Here is a 23,026-nt window from a genome sequence, read left to right on the forward strand (position 1 = left end):
AACCGTGCTTCTCCGTAAACATGTGCGGTTCCACAAGTCAGATCCGTTGGTGGAAAGGGTGCACCTGCTCCACGCAAACCCACAGTACGCCGATGTGGCGTTCCCCGACGGCCGCCAGGATACCGTCTCCCTCAGGGACCTGGCACCAGCAGGTTCCACCCCCACACCACCCCCCTCGCCTTCGCGCCACCCTCCCCTCCCCCGCCACCCCCATCACCCCCCTAGGACCGTCCGTCCTCCCCCTGCCCACACCCGTTGATGAAGAGGATTTTGGCACTCTCCCGGAGTCAACTTCGACCACGACAGCGCCAACATCGCCGTCACCACTTCGTCGATCTCAAAGGACCATCAAGGCACCGGACCGGCTGAACCTCTGACCGGCCCGCCGGATAACCAGAGACATTTTTTTTCACTGTTCTGTAAATATTAAAGATTGCGAATTGTATATAGCTATCCACCACCCCCCGCCGGACTCAATTTTAACAGGCGGTGAATGTGGTAAACCGCTGTGCTCCTGTATTATGGGTTGTACGGTAGAACCTGCACTACAGGTTCACCTGTGGCCCCTGCATGCTAGCTCCGCCCAGGAGCCGGGTTATAAATATGCGTGGCACCCAGCTCGCAGCCATTTCGCTAGCTGCTGTGGGAGGCCACACATCTGATACTAATAAAGCCTCAGTTTGGATTCAACTTCGTCTCCAGTCGAATTGATCAATCGCTTACATTTAGATGGCGCCTTTCACAACCTCAGGCTGTCAGCAGGTTCTAAAGCGCTTTACACCCAATCAAATACTTTTGAAGTGGCATTACTGTTGGAATGTTGGAAATGGTAATGGTGCTGTAGCTAATTAAATGGACCAGTGGATTAATGCTCAATATGGTGCTGAGTTATATAGACCAACAACATTCACTGTTCAATCCACAATCTGTGCTGAAGTTTTAAAAATGATTTAATGGAGCGTGGGTGTCACTAGCTAGGCCAGCATTTGTTGCCCATCTCCAATTGCCCTTGAGAAGGTGGTGATTAGCTGCCATCTTGAACCGCTGCAGTCCATGTGATTTATGTACATCCACAGTGCTCTTAGGGAGGGAGTTCCAGGATTTTGACACAGCGATAGTGAAGGAACGGAGGGGGCGGGGGTGGTATAGGATGGTGTTGGGTGGTGTGTTACCCACCGCCAACACAAGGCATGGGTTATTCACCTTCCAGGACTTCAGCGATTCAAGAAAGAGGCTCACCACCATGTTCTCAAGCGTTATTAGGGATGGCCAATAAATGCTGGTCATGTCATTCACACTCACATTTGGTGAAAATATTTTTAAAATTCCAGCCCTGACCTGCATTGATAACCACAGTAATAATATGACTAGTCTAAGAACAAAGAACAAAGAACAAAGAAATGTACAGCACAGGAACAGGCCCTTCGGCCCTCCAAGCCTGTGCCGACCATGCTCCCCGACTAAACTACAACCTTCTACACTTCCTGGGTCCATATCCCTCTATTCCCATCCTATTCATGATGCCCCTTAAATGTCACTATCGCCCCTGCTTCCACCACCTCCGCCGGTAGCGAGTTCCAGGCACCCACTACCCTCTGTGTAAAAAACTTGCCTCGCACATCTATTCTAAACCTTGCCCCTCTCACCTTAAACCTATGCCCCCTCGTAATTGACCCCTCTACCCTGGGGAAAAACCTCTGACTATCCACTCTGTCTATGCCCCTCATAATTTTGGAGACCTCTATCAGGTCGCCCCTCAACCTCCGTCGTTCCAGTGAGAACAAACCGAGTTTATTCAACCGCTCCTCAAAGATAATGCCCTCCATACCAGGCAACATTCTGGTAAATCTCTTCTGCACCCTCTCTAAAGCCTCCACATCCTTCTGGTGGTGTGGCGACCAGAATTGAACACTATACTCCAAGTGTGGCCTAACTAAGGTTCTATACAGTTGCAACATGACTTGCCAATTCTTATACTCAATGCCCCGGCCAATGAAGGCAAGCATGCCGTATGCCTTCTTGACTACCTTCTCCACCTGTGTTTCCCCTTTCAGTGACCTGTGGACCTGTACTCCTAGATCTCTCTGACTTTCAATAGTCTTGAGGGTTCTACCTCAAGTTTACCTCAACCTTCGGTTTCTGGTCAATGGTAATCCCCAGGATGTTGACAGTGGGGGAATCAGCGATGATCATGCCGCCTGATGTCAAGGGGGTTAGATTCTCTCTTGTTGATGGTGGTCATTGCCTGGCACTTGTGTGGCACGAATGTTACTTGCCACCTATCAGCTCAAGTCTGAACATTGTCCAGGCCTTGCTGCATTTGGGCAAAGGCTGCTTCATTATCTGAGGAGTCGCAAATGGTGCTGAACATTGTGTGTTATCTGCGAACCTCTGTGAAGCAGTTGAGGATGGTTGGGCCTGGGACACTACCCTGAGGAACTCCTGCAGTGATGTCCTGGGACTGAGATGATTCCTTTGTGCCATCTTTCAACCGCAGAGAGGTTTCCCCCTGATTCCCATTGACTCCAGTTTAGCTAGGGCTCCTTGATGCCATACTCGGTCAAATGCTTCCTTGATGTCAAGGGCAGTCACTCTCATCTCACCTCTTGTTTGAACCTTGATTGTGGTGATGGTAGCAGCAATGGCATAATTGGCGATACAGTTATGAAAAAGCACCCATTGTTTCCGCTCCAGATCTTTGTGCATTGCACTCCCATTCTCACACAACAATCCTCTGAAGAGGATGAGGAGGAATTGGTTCCCTCTGATATTCTGCCAACACCCGGTGGGCAGATTTTCACCTTCCTTGGTGACAGTCTGGTTTACTGGGCTGCCTGTCCTTTATAGCAGGGTTTTTCAAAGTGCGGGTTGCCACTCACAGGTGGATCGCGGGCAGGTGTCGGGAGGGCTGCGGAGCGATCAGTCATGGCATTCCCCCAGTGGTCCCAATTGCGGGAGAAGCGCCCAACAGCCGCTATCAGCTTTTACATCGTCGGGTTACCGTCCGTGTGGAGTTTGCGCATTCTCCCCGTATCTGCATGGGTCTCACATCCAGAACCCAAAGATGTGCAGGTTAGGTGGATTGGCCACGCTAAATTGCCCCTTAATTGGAAAAAATGAATTGGGTACTCTAAATTTAAAAAAAAAGAGAATGGCGGCCACTTCACCTTTTAAATGGAAATAAATTAGGTTGTGTGGAGTCTTCTAGCCAGAACATAGAACATAGAAAATACAGCACAGAACAGGCCCTTCGGCCCACGATGTTGTGCCGAACCTTTGTCCTAGATTAATCATAGCTTATCATTGAATTTTCAGTGCAGAAGGAGGCCATTCGGCCCTTTGAGTCTGCACCGGCTCTTGGAAAGAGCACCCTACCCAAACTCAACACCTCCACCCAACACCAAGGGCAATTTTGGACATTAAGGGCAATTTATCATTGGCCAATTCACCTAACCTGCACACCTTTGGACTGTGGGAGGAAACCGGAGCACCCGGAGGAAACCCACGCAGACACGGGGAGGACGTGCAGACTCCGCACAGACAGTGACCCAAGCCGGATCGAACCTGGGACCCTGGAGCTGTGAAGCAATTGTGCTATCCACAATGCTACCGTGCTGCCCTTAAGAACAAATAAATCTACACTATATCATTTTACCGTAATCCATGTACCTATCCAATAACTGCTTGAAGGTCCCTAATGTTTCCGACTCAACTACTTCCACAGGCAGTGCATTCCATGCCCCCACTACTCTCTGGGTAAAGAACCTACCTCTGATATCCCTCCTATATCTTCCACCTTTCACCTTAAATTTATGTCCCCTTGTAATGGTTTGTTCCACCCGGGGAAAAAGTCTCTGACTGTCTACTCTATCTATTCCCCTGATCATCTTATAAACCTCTATCAAGTCGCCCCTCATCCTTCTCCGTTCTAATGAGAAAAGGCCTAGCACCCTCAACCTTTCCTCGTAAGACCTACTCTCCATTCCAGGCAACATCCTGGTAAATCTTCTTTGCACCTTTTCCAAAGCTTCCACATCCTTCGTAAAATGAGGCGACCAGAAATGTACACAGTACTCCAAATGTGGCATTACCAACGTTTTGTACAGCTGCATCATCACCTCACAGCTCTTAAATTCAATCCCTCTGTTAATGAACACGAGCACACCATAGGCCTTCTTCACAGCTCTATCCACTTGAGTGGCAACTTTCAAAGATGTATGAACATAGACCCCAAGATCGCTCTGCTCCTCCACATTGCCAAGAACTCTACCGTTAACCCTGTATTCCGCATTCATATTTGTCCTTCCAAAATGGACAACCTCACACTTTTCAGGGTTAAACTCCATCTGCCACTTCTCAGCCCAGCTCTGCATTCTATCTATGTCTCTTTGCAGCCGACAACAGCCCTCCTCGCTATCCACAATTCCACCAATCTTCATATCGTCTGCAAATTTACTGACCCACCCTTCAACTCCCTCATCCAAGTCATTAATGAAAATCACAAACAGCAGAGGACCCAGAACTGATCCCTGCGGTAAGCCACTGGTAACTGGGATCCAGGCTGAATATTTGCCATCCACCACCACTCTCTGACTTCTATCGGTTAGCCAGTTCGTTATCCAACTGGCCAAATTTCCCACTATCCCATGCCTCCTTACTTTCTGCATAAGCCTACCATGGGGAACCTTATCAAATGCCTTACTAAAATCCATGTACACTACATCCACTGCTTTACCTTCATCCACATGCTTGGTCACCTCCTCAAAGAATTCAATAAGACTTGTAAGGCAAGACCTACCCCTCACAAATCCATGCTGACTATCCCTAATCAAGCAGTGTTTTTCCAGATGCTCAGAAATCCTATCCTTCAATACCCTTTCCATTACTTTGCCTACCACCGAAGTAAGACTAACTGGCCTGTAATTTCCAGGGTTATCCCTATTCCCTTTTTTGAACAGGGGCATGACATTCGCCACTCTCCAATCCCCTGGTACCACCCCTGTTGACAGTGAGGACGAAAAGATCATTGCCAACGGCTCTGCAATTTCATCTCTTGCTTCCCATAGAATCCTTGGATATATCCCGTCAGGCCCGGGGGACTTGTCTATCCTCAAGTTTTTCAAAATGCCCAACACATCTTCCTTCCTAACAAGTATTTCCTCGAGCTTACCAATCTGTTTCACACTGTCCTCTCCAACAATATGGCCCCTCTCATTTGTAAATACAGAAGAAAAGTACTCGTTCAGTACTGTCAGAAGTGACAGCAGTGAGCAGGTCACGTGCCCTGCATGCACACTTGACATCAAGCACCCTCCAGGTACATGCTTCTGGCACCAAATCATGGAGCAGTGTTGCTTCCATGTTCCTGGCAAGCAAGGCAAGTGGGCTGTGATGGTGAATGGTTTTCTTAAAAGTAAGAGACGGCCAGCGACTCATATAAGCAGTTCACCTATTGGACAGGATCTCACAACAGAATCTGTTCGAGAGTTGCACAGGCGAGTCCAATGCAGGACCAGAGCAGTGCTAGTATAAGTTTTGTACAGAGCTCCAGGGCCTCTGGTTAACAGCCTACAAAGAAGAAATTTAATTGGGGAATAAAGCAGTATAAGGGTGATTTCTTGAGGTATGATTTTATCAATTTGCCACTGCAAATAAGGATGCAAAGCCCATGTGTGTTATATGCAGGAAATTACAGGAAAATGAGAGGAGAAGCTTCAGATTTTGACAGAGAAGTGTTGGGTGAAAAATTCCTTTTGACATTGAGACCTCAGTGCCAGGTATTACCTTACTGCTGACTCTAAATGAAAAGACTACGCTGCTGTAGCTGAACTGTAATACCACATTAAAAACATGGCAAAAGCTCATAAGGCTGTCAGCATTCCGGTGTAGCATCTCCCAGCAGTATCCAGTGCTGAGTAAAACACACATTTTGTTGCTATTGCCCTTCTCAACAATCTACATGTGCGAGGTTGGATTTTACGTTTTCAGAAGGATGAAGACGGCACCAAGGATCTGGGTGAAGTCTGCACCTGATATGCGCATTGTCCTCTCCTCCCCTGAACTTGATTCAAGTGAGACTGTGAGGAACACGCAGGCTTCACTTTCGCATTAAAGATAAGTGAACGTGGCATGTGTCGCGACAGTCGGCCGCCGTGGGTCCCGAAAGTCGGCAAAAATGAATCCAGGGGAAAGAAAAGTTTGAAAAACGCTGCTTTTTCCGGTCTGCCAAATTATCATTCATTCCTGGATCCTGAAGAGCAAATTTGATCTCTTAATGTCTTATCTTGCACTTGAAGAGTGCCGGCAAGCACAAAGGATTTTAAGTAAGGAAGAACATGTATTTATAGACAACTTTCCACATCTTAACGGTAACCTAAGCTCCTGGCCCTCAGAGCAACCAGATTTAACATAACAAAACCCCTGTGAATGCAAGTTGAATGAGCCACTATATGGTGGCATAGGTTGAGGGAAGGTTTCTGACCTAAACATAAGGAGCCCCCTTCACATCCACCTGAGCAGAAAATCAGGGCACTTAGTGTTTTGTTTGAAGGACTCTCCCTCTGACGAAGGGACCCACATTCCGTATTGGCACAAGAATCTATCCTGATTATATCTGCTCAATGCCTTGGTGGGGCTTAAATTTAGAGGCTCTGAATTCTCACAGTTTTTTCAATCTTCAGCCATCACTTCATTCGGCATACAGCCTGAATACCATAAAACCGGAAAACATTCTTTCTCTCGAGGCAAGAGCAGGTTGAACAGTGACCCGAGGGTAGTTATGAAAGGGCTTCGGGGACAGCACGGTGGCACAGTGGTTAGCATTGCTGCCTACGGCGCTGAGGACCCGGGTTCGAATCCCGGCCCTGGGTCACTGTCCGTGTGGAGTTTGCACATTCTCCCCGTGTTTGCGTGGGTTTCACCCCCACAACACAAAGATGTGCAGGCTAGGTGGATTGGCTATGCTAAATTTCCCCTTAATTGGAAAAAATAATTGGGTAAAAAATTTTTTTTTTAAATGAAAGGGGCTTCGGTATTGTAGACGGAGCGAAGATGTTTCAATTTATGAGGGAATCCAAACTAAGGGTCAAAAATATAATATAATCCTTTGTTCATACATGCACTATTCTTCACTCAGAGAGTGGTGAGAATGGAGAACTCGCAACAGCAGTGAGTCTTTGAGGTGAATAGAATAGATGCTTTTAAGCTGAAGATAGATAAGCAGATGAGGGGAAAGTACAAATGATGATGTTAGATCACGAGAGGTAGGAGGAGGCTTCCGTTAAATACAAAAAGACAACATGAACCAGCTGGAAAGAATAACTTGTTTCGGTGGTTTGGCTTCAACATAATTCGGTGTGAGCCATCTCCCTTCAATGATCCAGCGCCAATGCTCAAGCAGCAGAGCAGAATAACACTTGTGCAACTTCGGGGCCATAACCTTTTGAGGGAGTATAGCCAACCGTCCAAGCTGCACCTTATTGGCAGCTCGAACAGAGCATGAGTCAGCACATCCAAGTGAGCAGATTGGGAAAAGGGGCTTGAGGGTGTTAATGGCTACACTGCTTCTTGCCACATCAGAGCTGAGTCACTCTCATACGTTGTGTACGTGAGTTAATGATTCAACATCACACCTTCAGCTTTTCAATGTAAAGAAATCCCTGCAAAGCAAGGTAGCAGTCTCATAGACTTTCTCATCCTGCTGTGTTGCGCAGAGAGGACTCTCTGACAATGGCTTTCAATGGACACTATAAGCTGCAGAGGCAGAGGAATTTTGCATCTTTTATGAAAGCTATTGGTAAGTGTACAGTGACAATTTAAAGTGGGTTTGTGTTTGAGATCATGGCATGAAATTCTAAAATATTTGACATCAGTTGAGGTCACGTCTGTTTAATGGGCAAAGTGACCTCAAAACCAATGATACTTTGCAAGAAAGCATAAGCTGCACTGTTTAAAGTAACAAAACTGCAAAGGATGAGGATTGGCTATTCCAACGTACACCAAAATACATTGGGTAATGTTGATCTCCCTGTGTAGCGAGAGGGTGAGGTTGATTTTGACTATGTGATATGGCAACTGTGAATCATCAGTTCGCTTTGCCTCTTGCTGAATTTGGTGTCAACACCAGGAGGGATGGTAGGTGACTGGCCCTGTAGCACCTGTAATAGGGTTTCACACAAAAGCCAAGACCGACCCCAGTCGCTCCATATCTGACAAATCACAAAACCTGTTGTGTGCATGAATCGGTTCCTCGGTTTGGGGACTCTGGGGTGGGTTTCCTCGTACATCACTGAATGACTAAACTGAATGGGGTACAGTTTACTTTAAATGAGCAACTCAAACAGTGAACTGAAATGATTAATTTCATTTCAGTCTGTTTTCATAGCTCCTAGTGCAATGCTTTCAAAAAACATTGTTTAAACAGAACAACTAACAGTCACCGTATTGTTTCAGTGGCACACTTAAACTTCTCGAGCCTGTACTGTGCCTCCATTTTCGATTCCTTTTGCACAAATAGTGTGATATCAAAGTTTGGTGAACCGATTAGGCAGCTTCCAAAGCGAAGGAAGGTGGACGCTAAAAAAAAGACAGTGCCAATTTAAAAGATCAAACCTGAGGTACATAATTGAACCTGGAAGAAGAAGATCATTAGATCAGAATATTCTGTCGTTGTGGAGGATCTCCCTCATCCAAGTTTATTTTGTGATCTGGTGAATCAGCACCTCTGGAGTGACAAGATTGAATCAGGTCAAAGTGTCACCTTCATTTTCGGCAGCAGTCCCAAGATGTGCAGGTTAGCTGGGGTTACGGGGATGGGGCGGGGGATTGGGCCTAGTTAGGGTGCTTTTCCAGAGGGTCGGTGCAGACTTGCTGGGCCGAATGGCCTCCTTCTGCACTGTAGGGGTTCTCTGGATTTTATGGAACTGTGAAAGCTCTGGCTATTCAGGCATGTCAATTCCTGTTGCTTTTATCCAACTTCCAGGAATCTCCGATGATTTGATTGAAAGCGGGAAGTACAAAGAGGGTACGTCTGAAATTGTCGAAACTGGAGACCACTTTAAGATCACTGTCACAGCGGGCAGTGAAGTGCTCATTAATGAGTTTGTAATTGGACAGGAGACAGAAGTAGATTCTCCCACAAGAGACAAAATTAAGGTAATACTTCCCTCCATTAGATACAAAGGACAAACATTAAGGCAATGCTTCATGGTGCTAGATGCATGGGGCTGTGCCGTTCTTTGGCTTAATTTCATGTGTATTCTTAATTAAAGACTCAAACTGGAATGATGAAATCTTAAAGTTATACAGAGAAGGCACTTTAGTCTATTGCAATTTGCCTGCTCTCTGCAAGTGCAATTTAAATAGTCCCACTGACTTGGGAGGAGGCAGTGGCATTGTGATATTGTCACTGGATTGGTAATCCTGCATACCCAGGGTAATCCTTTAGGGGATTTGGGTTCAACAATCTCCCCCTTAATGCCAGCAAAACTAAAGAGCTGGTCATTGACTTCAGGAAGCAAAGTGTTGGACACACCACTGTCTGCATCAATGGGGCCGAGGTAGAGATGGTTGATAGCTTCAAATTCCTAGGTCATCACCAACAAACTGTCCTGGTCCACTCATGTCGACGCTATGACCAAGAAAACACAACAGCACCTATACTTTCTCAGGAAACTTGATATGTCCACATTGACTCTTACCAGCTTTTACAGATGCACCATTGAAAGCATCCTATGTGGCTGCGTCACAGCCTGGTATGGCAACTGCTCAGCCCAAGACCGCAAAAACCTTCAGAGAGTCGTGAACACGCCCAGTCCATCACGTGATCCTGCCTCCCATCCACTGACTCTGTCTACACCTCCCACTTCCTTGGGAAAGTGGGCAGCATAATCAAATACCTCTCCCACCCACCTTACTCACTCTTCCAACTTCTTCCATCTGGCAGGAGATACAAAAGTCTGAGAACACACACAAACGGATTCAAAAACATTCGGCGCGATTCTCTGCTCCCGCGCGGGTTTGGAGAATCGGCAGGCGCGCCATTTTTCCCCGCGACGCCAGTCCGACGCCCTCCCGCGATGCACCCAAGCGGCGGGAATGGCCCCGTCGAGTTCTGCGCGGCGCTGGCCGGAAAATCGCCCGGCACACCCAAAATGGCGATTCTCCGCTACACCCGCTGTTCTCCGGCCCGAATGGGCCGAGCGGCCTGCCCAAAATGATGGCTTCCCGCCGGCACCATCCACTCCTGGTCGCTGCCAGCGGGAACAGCGCGGGAACGCTGGGGGGGCGGCCTGTGGGGGGGGCGAGGGGGGTTCTTTCACTGGGGTTGCACATCGATCGGCGGGCCGGCCTCGCTGAAGGAGGACCTCCTTTCCTCCGCGCCCCACAAGATCCATCCGACATATTCTTGCGGGGCGGCCTCGGGAAGGATGGCGACCACGCATGCGTGGGTGACGGATGACGTGGCACCGCTTTTATGCGGCGCCAGTGCCCGGCGCGCGCTGTCGACGCTGCTTTAGCGACACGCCCCCCGAGTTTCTTGCGGCCCCAATCCTAGCCCATTTTCGGCCCTGAATCGGTCGAGATCGGGTCCATTTTGCGCCGTCGTGAACCTCGACTGCGTTCACGACGGTGTAGGCACTTAGTCGCGGGAGCGGAGAATCGCGCCCATCTTCTTCCCGCTGTTACCAGACTCCTAAATGACCCTCTTATTGACTGATCTGATCTCTTCACACATCTTCTCTACTGAGTAGTACTGCACTCCTGTATGCTTCACCCAATGCCTGTGTCTATGTATTAATATTGTGGATTTTATTTTTGACTTTTGTATTTTCTTTTCATGTACGGAATGATCTGTCTGGACTGTAAGCAGACCAATACTTTTCACTGCACCTTGGTACACGTGACAAAAAACAAATCCAATCCAACCTGCCATCCTAACCTGGTCTGGCCTACCTGTGACTTCAGTCCCAAAGCAACATGTTTGATTCTTAACTGCCTCTCAGTTTAAAGGGCAAATGCAGGCCTTGCTAACAATGCCCGCACCCATGAAATAATTTAAAAATGTTAAATGAATATCAGGACTCATTTGAAAACTTAGTTTTTAATGTCTCATTTCTTAATTATCTAGATTATCATTAACCGTGAAGGAAAAAACAAACTTGTTGCCAAGATACAAAACATTACCTCAGTTATAGAGATCACTGGAGACCATCTAGTTAATGTAAGTTATGGCAAATTCTCTTTTGGGGTTTCTTGTATTTTGTGCTGTGGGTTTGATCCTCTGAGCCAGTCACGAGCAGCTGTAGGCAGTGGCCATGTTTCCCTGGGTGAGTGTGACGTTGATGTACGTATGATGATGGGGTAACAGGATTTTAAATGGCATTCAACTTCATGTGTCCTTCAGATTCCACAGATTGGGAAGGAGAGAAAAAATGCCCAGACTCTTGCCTGCTGTCCTACAATCCTTCCTTCTCAAGCATGACTGTGGAGAATATCAGGGTTGAATAAAAAAAAATTCACCATGACCAAGTAGCTTGCTGGCCCTCATTGTCAAGGATACCACTTCAATGAGGACCAGAGGTTGCCCAAAGTCAATGGAATGATACGCCACCCTTCAGAACAGGAAAAGAACAAAAATCTTCATATATCCAATTAGCATGTAAAAATCTCGAGGAAATAGGAGGGAATCAGACCCTGTTGGTGATAGAGTGCATGGAATGCACTGCCTGTGGAAGTAGTTGAGTCGGAAACATTAGGGACCTTCAAGCGGCTATTGGATAGGTACATGGATTATGGTAGAATGATGGGGTGTAGATTAATTTGTTCTTAATCTAGGACAAAGGTTCAGCACAACATCGTGGGCCGAAGGGCCTGTTTTGTGCTGTATTTTTCTATGTTCTATGGGTGCAGCCTCAGTTCCCATGACTTGCACAGAATCAATTTGTTCACAGTAAAATCTCACAAACACCAATTCAATAAATGTCCTGTTACTCCGTTTTTTATGATGTTGGCCGAGGAAGTAATAGTTTTATTGAAATAATACTTTGTTATCTTTAACGTTCACCAGAAACACATTGAACTCAATATCGTGCCCAATATCTACCCTTCAACCAACATCACAAAAGCAGATTATCTGAATGCTATCACATTGCGGTTTGTGTGGTCTTCCTGTGTCCAAATTGGCTGCTGAGTTTCCTGCAATGACTGTGGGCAAGGTTTTCCAGCCTCGCCCACTGTCGGGATCATCCAGTCCCATCAAAGGTTAATGGGCTTTTGGCTGGACCCCCGCATCCCCCACGGCGGGTATTGCCACGAGGGAACCAGAAAATCCCAGCCTATACTTCAAGAAAATATTTTGTTGGCCGTAATGCATGTCAGGATCCTGAGGTCGTGTGAGGTGGCAAATGAATGAAAACCTTACTTTCTTTCTGTGGCATTAAAGTGTCAGTTTAGAGAGGATCTTGAACTCAGGAATGTTTGACTCGTAGGGAAATGTGCTGTCAACCAAACAAAGCTGGGATCAATCTCAATGTTGCCCAGTGTTCCTGGATAAAATTAAATGATTTAAGTTCTATTTTCCCATTTCAGACCACGGCAATTGGAGACATCACCTACAAGAGAATCAGCAAAAGAGTCGGTTGAAACCATGGAAGAACACTTTATGTAGCTAATTGTATGTTATCGGATTTATTTTAAATTAATTGTATGTTATCGTATAATATTAAAATAAATCCGATGCTACTCTGCAATGATTTGTCTGAATTGTATTTACCTCTTCAGTGACAAGCATTATAAATCAACTAACCACATTTCACTTCAGAGATCAGTATTAATCACTTTGAATCAATGGAATGCCCTAAGGAGGTAAAGATCCCTGATTATAATGAACAGTGTAGCAGTTTATAAATTCCGCAATGTCAGTTTAGGTCCCCAATGGGATCCATATGTATGACTTTGGATACCTTCTCATTGTATTATTTAGTAACCCACTTGTCTGCGTGGGTTTCCTCCGGGTGCACAGGTTTCCTCCCACAAGTCTGGAAAGACGCGCTTGTTAGGTGAATTGGACATTCTGAATTCTCCCTCTGTGTACCCGAATAGGCGGCAGAGTGTGGCGACGAGGGACTTTTCACATTAACTTTATTGCAGTGTTAATGTAAGCCTACTTGTGACAGTGGTAAAGATTATTATTTTTATTGCCGTGCCCTAAATATCTACGGGAAATGCCAAGACTTGATGGGCACCTACCAGTTAACCCAAGGACACGTTGCTCAGTTTTGCTTTCAAGGTCCACAATAATCAATATGTCTCTGCATCTCTTTAGGGCAATTGGAATAATCCACAATAGTCACCAGCTCAGAGGCTCCTGAAAAATTAAGTTTCCAGAATTTAGAGATAGCTGGACCATAGAATTTACAGTGCAGAAGGAGGCCATTCGGTCCATCGATTCTGCACCGGCCCTTGGAAAGAATACCCGACTTAAGCCCACACCTTCACCCTATCCTCGTAACCCAGTAACCCCACCTAACCTTTTTAGACACTAAGGTCAATTTAGCATGGCCAATCCACCTAACCTGCACATCTTTGGACTGTGGGAGGAAACCGGTGCACCTGGGGAAACCCACAGAGACACGAGGAGAACATGCAGACTCCGCACAGACAGTGACCCAAGCCGAGAAGCGAACCTGGTACCCTGGAGCTGTGAAGCAACAGTGCTAACCACTGTGCTACCATGCCGCCAGGCCTTGCATCCTCTGATTTGGGTCTCCTCATGAATGCTGAGATGTCTTCTTGTATCAGGTTGCCTGACAACTTCTGATAATATCAAATTTTTGTTTGCAGCTTCAAAAGATAGGAACAGCTATGCAGATACTCACATCTATGTTAACAATCACCTTCTGGCATCTGGACCCAGTTGATTTTTGTCAAAGAATGGTGACACAATGGGCACACCTTCAGAGTGATGTCTGGAAGCCTACATTCCTTGACACCCGTCTGATGGAAATCCAAAAATGAAAAGGGCTGTAGGCGTATCTTAATTTTTGCCATCATGGCTGAGGAACACCGGTGTACAAAAGGGCTACCAGCTACGGAGAATAAAACACTCACTACATAGGCCACCCAGTTTTCAGAGAGAAGAACTTGCATTTATACTGCACTTTTCATGACTTCCAAAATGGATACAGCTAATGAGAACAGCCACAACTTGACAGTCCCTTTTCTATAGCAAAACATCCCAAAATGCTTCACAGGAACATTATCAAACAAAACAGTCATGGAGCCATTTCGGGAGATAGAATATAGAACATACAGTGCAAAAGGAGGTCATTCGGCCCATCGAGTTTCACCGACCCACTTAAGCCCTCACTTCCACCCTATCCCCATAACGCAATAACCCCTCCTAACCTTTTTGGTCACTAAGGGCAATTTAGGATGGCCAATCGACCTAACATGCACGTCTTTGGACTGTGGGAGAAAACCAGAGCACCCGAAGGAAACCCACGCACACACGGGGAGAACATGCAGACTCCGCACAGACAGTGACCCAGCGGGGAATCGAACCTGGGACCCTGGTGCTGTGAAGCCACAGTGCTAGCCACTTGTGCTACCACGGTTAACAGATCTGCTCTATGTTAGCAGATTTACATTTGTATCACCTACCATGACTTGACAATGTTCCAAAGTAGTTGACAGTCAATGAAATACTTTTTGAAGTGCCGCCACTGTTGCAATATGGGGAAGAAAGAAAATATTAGGACAGCTGAGCATCATGTTGGTTGAGGAGTTCGGTTTGAAACAATATCTTAAAGGAGGGGAGCCAGGAGGAGAGAGACAGAGAGGTTCGGGAGGGAACTCCAGGGTCGAAAACAGCTGAAGGCACAGCCACCAGTTGGGGAATGATGGAAATCTGGGATGCGCCGGAGGCAAGGATTGGAGAAATCTCAGAGGGTTGGAGGTGGTTAAGAAGATAAGGAAAAGAGGGAGTTTGCTAATAAGGGCGAGAGCTTTAAAATTGAGGCACTGCTGGGCCAGGAGGCAATGTCAGTTAGTGAGCACAGAGATGATAGGTGAACTGCACTCAACACAAATCAGGTCAGAGGAGTTCCCGATTGGTCGAAGAGTAACATTGGAAAAAATATGGGAGACCAACCAGGTATGCATTGGAATAACCAAGTCCAGGGGTAAAAAACACATGGATGCAAATTTCAGCGGCAGAAAAGCTAGGACAGGGCAGAATGCAATGGAGGAGAGGGAGATATATGCAATCTTATTCACGGTGAATCAACTGGGTTGCCGGACTGCAAAATCTTGGTTCAACCTCTGGCAGTGTTCAGGGTAGGGAATGGAGATCGTGGCAGAGATGAAAAACTTGCTTTTTTCAACATTTAATTCGAGCACATTTTTACCCATCCAATGCTGAATGTACTACTTTCGAAATGTAGTTACTTTTAAAATGTAGGATCGATGGCAGCTAAATTGCAGAAGCCTCTCTCGATTCAAAAGTTAAATTGTATAGAGAAGACATTAGATTGGCAGCTTGTATTCCTACTTTGCTCATTTTAATGTGGTTTGCAAATAAATACAATCATTACTCCAGGAAAAATTACACATGATGATTTAAGCAGCATAGCAAGTACATTCAAAAACAAATAGTGAAACAAGACGCGAGGTGCTCCGGGCCCCCTGCCTCGTGTTTCTCGGCAGCCCGCTGTTCACTGGCGGCAGGATTCTCTGCTTCCACCGCTTTCAATGGAAATTCCTATTGAAGCCACCCCGTGCCACCGGAAAACCTGTGTAGCCATCTGGGATGGCCACTTACAAAGTAAACCTGGATACTTGCAAAGACCCAAGGGAAATATGGCCAATACAGGATTCAGGCAAACCCAGTGCCTAAAGTATATTTGCTAACAGAGAACCAGACAGTATCAAAACCCTTAGCCGATTTGCATTCTAATGGCCCATTTCCCCAGGACAAAGGACTGGTACTCAGGTATCAGATACAATTCCAGACACATTGGCACCACTCCCTTCACCCAGGAAGCCCAAACAGCCAAGGTCAATGACCGCTCAGAACACGCCCAGCCATCAAGGCACCCGCCCCTTTATTGGCTCAAATCGAAGGCAGTAATCGAAGCCTGGGTCCAAAGCTAAGGACTGCCCAAAAGAGCGCGAAACCCCAAAGGATAAAGCGAGATACTGCCGTGTGTTCGATCTCTTTTGGCCCTGGCACACCGGCACTCTTCGGCCCGGCCTATACCTGAAGCCAACTGCAGCACCACGACCAGAAGCAAGTTCAAGATCAACGATCGCTACCAGACGGATGAGCCCAGCAGAACCGAAGTTACTTCTCCAGACCCAGCCACTACAGATCCGAACAAAGGCCTTGTTCCTCTGCCAAAGCCGGGTGCCTGAAGTTAAGTACAGGTTGTTGTAGTGTTAGGTGTAGTTTAGCTTGTAGTGTTTTTATGTTGCATGTGTGAGTTAATCTTGTGTGTAAATAAACCATTATTGAACCTGAACTAACTGACTGGTTGTTGGGTCTTTGATAAATATCCGGTTGAACCTTGTGGTGGTATCATTTGATACATGGCGACTCTGAAAGCAATATTACTCAATATTAAGAAGGGCCACATTATTGGTGCCTCCGGTGCAGAATTGGCAACAGTTATTAGTAACGCAGGTGGGATAGTATTCCGCTCATTAAAATTGGCAACGCCTGCGATTGGGAGTACCCTGCCCACGGGACCAGGGAATCCCACTGCCAGCGAACGGCTGGGGAATGCCTGCCAAGATCAGATGTTTTCCCCCATCTTCTTCCATCCTTCATGTTGCTTTCTCATGATAAAGGGGCTGAAATTAAGATTGACTAGGACCTTCTAACCCGACTCATTGTTATCAAAACCTTCGAACCGCAGTTCCTTACATGGCTCGATCTCACCCTTTTACACCCTTTTAAAACCAATGAATGGATCATTACTTTCTACTGATTGGGTGGTATTATCCAGCCATTCCCGCCAGCGGGATCTTCAATCTCGCTGACGGTGGTGTCCCCTCCACAGGCTTCCTGGCAGTAAAGGATGCAAACAACAAGAGGCCTTGTTGACAGTGGCGGGGCTGAAGACCCCTCCACCGGCCAATGGTTAGGCTGCTTCCGCGCCTGCAAACAAACGGCAAGGGGTGCATGGGGGAGGGGAAATCTCTTCAAACACACTGCTCTGTGATCTTTGACCCTTCCCTTTGTTTCTCATGACAAATTATTACCTGTGTCTGCGTTTTTCTTAATTCTCTTCCCCAGCCTGAGGAAAATTAGTCCAATTATATTCAAAATATTGAGCCCAATTAGAGAGGGTAATAATCCAATTGTATGGATAACTAATCCAAATGATGTAAGGTGAAACCTCACTGTGGCACTTGCGGTCAGTTTAAGAAACCCTGGAAATCGAAATGTTGGTGGAAAGGGATGTCAAATTGGGGTAAAAATGCAACAGGCTCAGAATCCAGTTCCTAACTGGTTTAGAGGCTCCAGCGCCCAGACTAATGTGGTTGACCCTTAACTGATGTAAATGGCCTAGCCAGCTACACTGCTGTCTTAAAGTTTCTGTCGCGTGACAAGTGCAATAAAGGGCAGGCTTGCCAGAAATTTACATGTGCCAAGAATGTAATTTTTGAGGAGGAGGAGGCCAAGGATAATTAAAACAAATATATAAATTTAGAGTGCCCAATTCTTTTTTTCCAATTAAGGGGCAATTTAGCGTGGCCAATCCACCTAGCCTGCACATCTTTTTGGGTTGTTGCGGTGAGACCCACGCAGATATGGGCAGAATGTGCAAACTCCACAAGGACAGTGACCCGGGGCAGGGATTGAACCCAGGTCTTCGGCGGCATGAGGCAGCAGTGCTAACCACTGTGGCACCGTGTTGCCCTGAGGAAGAGGATGATGAGGCGGCGCCGGAACAGCAGGGGCTGGAGGATGAGGCCAGGGGGGAACCTGAGGATCAGCCGAAGGCTGCAGGACAGACGGAAGCAGTGAGAGTCTGGCAATAATCACCCGATTCACTTAGGATGTGGCCTGGTCCGTCATCCCCCACTCCCATTTCCCACCCTCCTAGAGCATGTGTCACATCACTTCTGGGTGCTGGGATTGTGTCAGCCCGATCAGCGGGTCACTGTCGACTCCAACCTGTCTGCTGAGTGTTCGTTCACACCCATCACTTGCATGCGGTGTGCCCGTGCCGGGAGCCTGTCTGGAGAGATGGGCCGAGGGTTCGGAGGTCAGCTCACATTGCGGAAGAAAGTGACAGAGACATCATAATGGTTGTGCACAAGGGTGTTTAATATGTAATACAATTCCCGATGGTGCCACCCTGGCAGTGGTACCTGGGTGCCAGCCTGGCATTGCCAAGGTTCCCAGGTGGCACTGCCAGCTAGTAGAGGCACTACCAGGCTGACATTGCCAAGCTGGCATTTTTTCTGCGATGGGCATCTGTCCCTGGGTGCCCTGCATGGGTACAAGGGATACAGGGAGCCTGAGGAGCCCCTTACAGCTGAGTTATGGCTTTGGGGGTGTTCAGGGGTCGCGTCAGGGGATCAAAAGATTGAGATGCCAATTCAAAATGGCGCCCCAATCTCCTTCTGCACTGAGGAGTTCCAGCGGGCAGGGCTCCTCTGTGCAGAAAACGGGACTAAGTGCGGCCTCATTGGGGAGTTCCCCGCACCCGCCCCCCCCCCCCCAAAGCCCCAAATCCATAGAGTGGGGTTTCTCGGCAGTCCGAGCGCAGGGAAACACCCGGCTAAACATACTTGTTATGGGGAGATTTCAGCCATGTAGAGGGACAGGTAGTATTGGGGAAGCGGAGAGCCTGCAGGAGGACGCGGACAGGCTAGGAGAAAGGGCAAAGAAGTGGTTGATGTTTACATTGTGGGTAATTGTGAGGCTGTGCACTTTGGAAGGAAGAATAGACATATAAACTGTTTTCTAAATGGGGAAAGGCTTTGGAAATCTGGGGCGAAATTCTCCGTTATTGGCGGAAAGTCCGCCGATCGGCGCAAAAAACGGCGCAAATCCGACTTGCGTCACGTCGGAAAAATGGGTCGAAAGTCTCCGGTCCGAAATGGGCTAGCAGCGACATAACGGGATCCGCGCTTGCGCAGTGGTTCACGCCGTGCAGCATCATACGCGCCGCACGGCGTGACGGCTCATAAGGCCGCGCTGCTCCCCCCCACCCGACCGGAACACCCGACCGCAACACCCGACTGGGTGGCTGCCGCCGCTCAGCCCCGAGGTTCGAGTCACGGGATGTGGAGGCTCTCCTGGACGCGGTGGAGCAGAGGAGGGACGCCCTGTATCCCGGGCATGGCCGCAGAGTTGCCCCACGCCACAGCCGGCGTCTGTGGAGGGAAGTGGCAGAGGCCGTCACCGCTGCGGCCCTGACACCACGGACAGGCACCCAGTGCCACAAGAAGGTGAACGACCTCGTCAGAGCAGGCAGGGTGAGCCTCCCCCATATCCCCCTCCCCCATATCCCCCCGCCCCCATATCCCCCCTCCCCATATCCCCCATATCCCCCCTCCCCCATATCCCCCATATCCCCCCTCCCCCATATCCCCCATATCCCCCCTCCCCCATATACCCCCATATCCCACCCTCCCCCAGATCCCCCATATCCCCCCTCCCCATATCCCCCATATCTCCCCTCCCCCATATCCCCCCCTCCCCCATATCCCCCATATCCCCAAGTGAATCTAGCCCTAACCTTAACCTCTGCAATGCACGCGCAACCGATGGCGTGCATTCATTTACCTGCCTAACAGTGTTGCCTTTTACCCCTGCCACCCCACCCCCCCCCACAGGATAAGCGCGCACACAACACTAGGGAGCATGTGAGGACTGGAGGAGGCCCCGCTGATGAGAGGCCACTGACCGAACACGAGGAAAGGGCCCTGGAACTGGCTGGCGGACCTGAGGACCGGGAGGTTGCTGATGCAGAGGTCGCGGGCATAGTAGCAAGTGAGCCACCGACAGCCCGTCCCCATATCCCCCCTCCCCTATATCCCCCTCCCCCATATCACCTGATCACTGCCTGATGTCTAACCATGCATGCTTCATTGTGTATCACAGGACCAAACGTCCAGGCACCCATCCCCGCAGATGCAGACCGCCCGCAGGATGCCCCTCGGAGGCCACGGGACACGGAGAGACCCGGACCCTCCAGCATGCGACGCCCGCAGGATGCCTCTCGGAGGCCACGGGAGACGGAGAGACCCACACCCTCCAGCATGCGACGCCCGCAGGATGCCCCTCGCACACCACGGGAGACGGAGAGACCCGCACCCTCCAGCATGCAACGCCCGCAGGATGCCCCTCGCACATCACGGGAGACGGAGAGACCCGCACTCTCCAGCATGCGACGCCCGCAGGATGCCCCTCGCACACCACGGGAGACGGAGAGACCTGGAGCAACAGGGAGACGACACCCCCGTCACGTGCGGGAGCGACCACCCAGCGATGAGGGGGGCAGCCATAGGCCCCCGTCACATCCGAGCCAGGACACCACTACCCAGGACACCACTACCCAGGACACCACTACCCAGGACATCACTACCCAGGACACCACTACCCGGGACACCACTACCCGGGACACCACTACCCGGGACAGCACTGCCCAGGACACCCCTACCCGGGACAACACTACCCAGGAAGAAGAAATACCGAACAGTGACTCAGAGTGGATGGGTGGAGACGAACCCCCACCCCAAAGTGCCATGGACTCAGAGTGGGACGAAGAGCACGACACAACGCCACTGCTGTCACCAACACCCTCCACCATCGCAGAAACACTCACCTCGGTTGGGCACTTTAGTGATGAGGCGTCTGGTACACTCACTGGTGCGCACAACACAGCCGTCCCGGTACAGCAGGTGGAGGTAGGAGCAGCAGAGGGGCCGGGCGGTCGGAGGGCAGCCCAGCCCAAGCGAACATCTGCCGCCCAGATGGATCCCGGGTTCCTGGAGTTACCACACCCACACATAGATCCGATGCAACCACCGACCCGGAGACGAGCGAAGAGGGTGACGGGCGGCTTGCGGCGGCTGCAGTCGCAGGTGGAGGAGTCCACCCGCGTCCAGGAGCTGGGAGTGGTGCCGGTCATGCGTGCCACCCAAGCTGACACCGCACGGGTGGCGTCCGCGGTGGAGGCAATGGGTGCGACGGTGTCAGACATGGGGAACGGTTTGCGAGGCCTGGGGCTTTCCGTGCAGGCGGCGTCTGTGGCCCAGGAAATGGCTGCCCGCTCACAGGAGGCCATGAGCCAGTGCCAGCGCCAGATGGCAGAGGCGCTCAACGCCATATCCCAGTCTCTGCAGGCCAAGGCCCAGTCTCAGCAGGCCATTGCCCAGTCTCTGCAGGCCATCGCTGAGGGCATCGGCGCCAGTGGCCATGTGCGAGCCGGCGTCGCACTGTCACAGACAGGGTTTGCCAACCCCCTGGGCTCCATGGCTGCAAACCTGCAGACCCCTGTCGATACCAGCACGGGCCTCCAGGACTGGCAGCGCCAGATGTCGGGGGGGCGTTGGATGGCCAGTCCGTTCGCATCCCCCACCCATGTAGAGGCCTGGGGGCCATCGGGCATCCCGAGGGAGGAGGAGGTGGTGTGGTCCGTCCCGGCTCCCCCTGTAGGGGAGGTCCCGGTACACCGCGACACCTCGGACTCCCCCCCTTCCGTCCCAGGTGCATCGGGTGGGCAACGGGCAGGACAGGCTGGCAGCACGCCATCCCAGTCGCCCGGGCCGCAGCCTGGCCCATCTAGGCCAGGACTCCCCAGGAAACGGCAAAGGGATCCAGTGTCAGAGGGCAGGAATCACAGGAGTCCACCTCCAGTTCTGCTGTAACGTCTGGGGAACCACGTAGACGTAGTCAAAGGGCCCGTAAGGCCAAACGATTAGACACTGAGTAAGTTGGCACGGGTGCAGGGCACAGATGAGTTTTAGGGGCTAGGGCACGTGCATGAACTCCTTTGGTTATTAAAGTCAATGTTACACCTACAGAAGCTGCCTTTGTGCTCTGTCCAAAGCGTGCGGGGGTGTCATGTACGTTGAGCGCAAGTGTGTGTGTGAGGGGTGGTCTTACCTCAGCCCCAAGTGAGTCTGCCCCCTTCCCCCTGGGCCGCCATCAACATCCCCCCGGGCAGAGGACGGAACCGTGCGCTGCAGTGTCACAGCCGTACGCAGGGATGGTCCGGGTGGATGGTGGTACTGTGGCCATGGGTCAGACATAGTCCAACGATGTAGAGCCAGGAGCTCACCGCAGGGCGGGTTGTCATCATCCTCCATGGCCTGCAATAGACACGCGTCCACCCGCAACTGTGTGAGCCCGGCCCGTTGTGCCGCAGGTGGATCGGCAATGGGGGGGGTGGTGTGCATGCGGGTGGGGTGGGTGGGGTTGGAGAGGGGGGTGAGGGTGCTGGGTGGGTGGATGGGTGGGGGGTGTGGGTGGTCGGCTGTTGCCATGGTGTGCGGTCTGTGGCCATACTACCCGATTCCCACGCCCATCTAGTCAGTGAAGCGGGCGGCTATCAGTCTGTCCCGTGCCCGCTGGGCCAGCCGGTAACGGTGGACAGCCACCCGCCTGTGTCTACCCCATCTGCCCTGACCATTACCCCCATCCCCCTCATCTGGGGAGGACTGCGCCTCTTCCTGCTGCTGCTCCAGTCCGCCCTCCTCTGCCTGCGGCACATCGCCCCTCTGCTGGGCTATGTCGTGCAGGACGCAGCACACCACAATGATGCGGCCGACCCTATCTGACCGATACTGGAGGGCGCCCCCAGAGAGGTCCAGGAACCTGAAACGCATCTTCAGCACACCAAAGCACCTCTCTATCACTCCCCTTATCGCTACATGGGCATCATTGTAGCGGTTCTCCGCCTCATTGCGTTGCCTCCGTATAGGCGTCATCAGTCACGATCGCAATGGGTAGCCCCTGTCGCCCAGCAACCAGCCCCTCAGCCGGGAATGGCGTCCCTCGTACATG

General features: G+C 50.0%; 2 protein-coding genes across 2 annotated transcripts in view; one reads left to right on the top strand and one right to left on the bottom strand.

The window, feature by feature from the left end:
• Nucleotides 1-7,638: 7,638 nt before the first annotated feature.
• On the top strand, nucleotides 7,639-12,749 carry LOC140409284 (fatty acid-binding protein, liver-like). Its single transcript, XM_072497656.1, has 4 exons — nucleotides 7,639-7,795; nucleotides 8,981-9,153; nucleotides 11,129-11,221; nucleotides 12,589-12,749. The coding sequence occupies exons 1-4, from the start codon at nucleotides 7,729-7,731 to the stop codon at nucleotides 12,640-12,642; spliced, it is 387 nt and encodes a 128-aa protein (XP_072353757.1). The 5' UTR covers nucleotides 7,639-7,728; the 3' UTR covers nucleotides 12,643-12,749.
• A 534-nt stretch (nucleotides 12,750-13,283) lies between these two features.
• Nucleotides 13,284-23,026, bottom strand: part of LOC140409433 (threonine synthase-like 2) — a 61,004-nt gene continuing 51,261 nt past the window's right edge. The window contains exon 5 of the mRNA XM_072497867.1: nucleotides 13,284-13,366. Within this exon, the coding sequence (XP_072353968.1) occupies nucleotides 13,284-13,366 (83 nt within the window). The remainder of the gene's footprint in view (nucleotides 13,367-23,026) is intronic.

This window comes from Scyliorhinus torazame, chromosome 3, assembly GCF_047496885.1.
Source record: "Scyliorhinus torazame isolate Kashiwa2021f chromosome 3, sScyTor2.1, whole genome shotgun sequence".
Classification (NCBI taxonomy): domain Eukaryota; kingdom Metazoa; phylum Chordata; class Chondrichthyes; order Carcharhiniformes; family Scyliorhinidae; genus Scyliorhinus; species Scyliorhinus torazame.

Excerpts from the sequence above, each read along its gene's own strand:
- LOC140409284 (XM_072497656.1), top strand. The coding sequence starts at position 7,729 with ATGGCTTTCAATGGACACTATAAGCTGCAGAGGCAGAGGAATTTTGCA. Across the intron at positions 7,796-8,980 it reads ATCTTTTATGAAAGCTATTG|GAATCTCCGATGATTTGATT; the intron begins GTAAGTGTACAG and ends TCCAACTTCCAG. Across the intron at positions 9,154-11,128 it reads CCACAAGAGACAAAATTAAG|ATTATCATTAACCGTGAAGG; the intron begins GTAATACTTCCC and ends TTAATTATCTAG.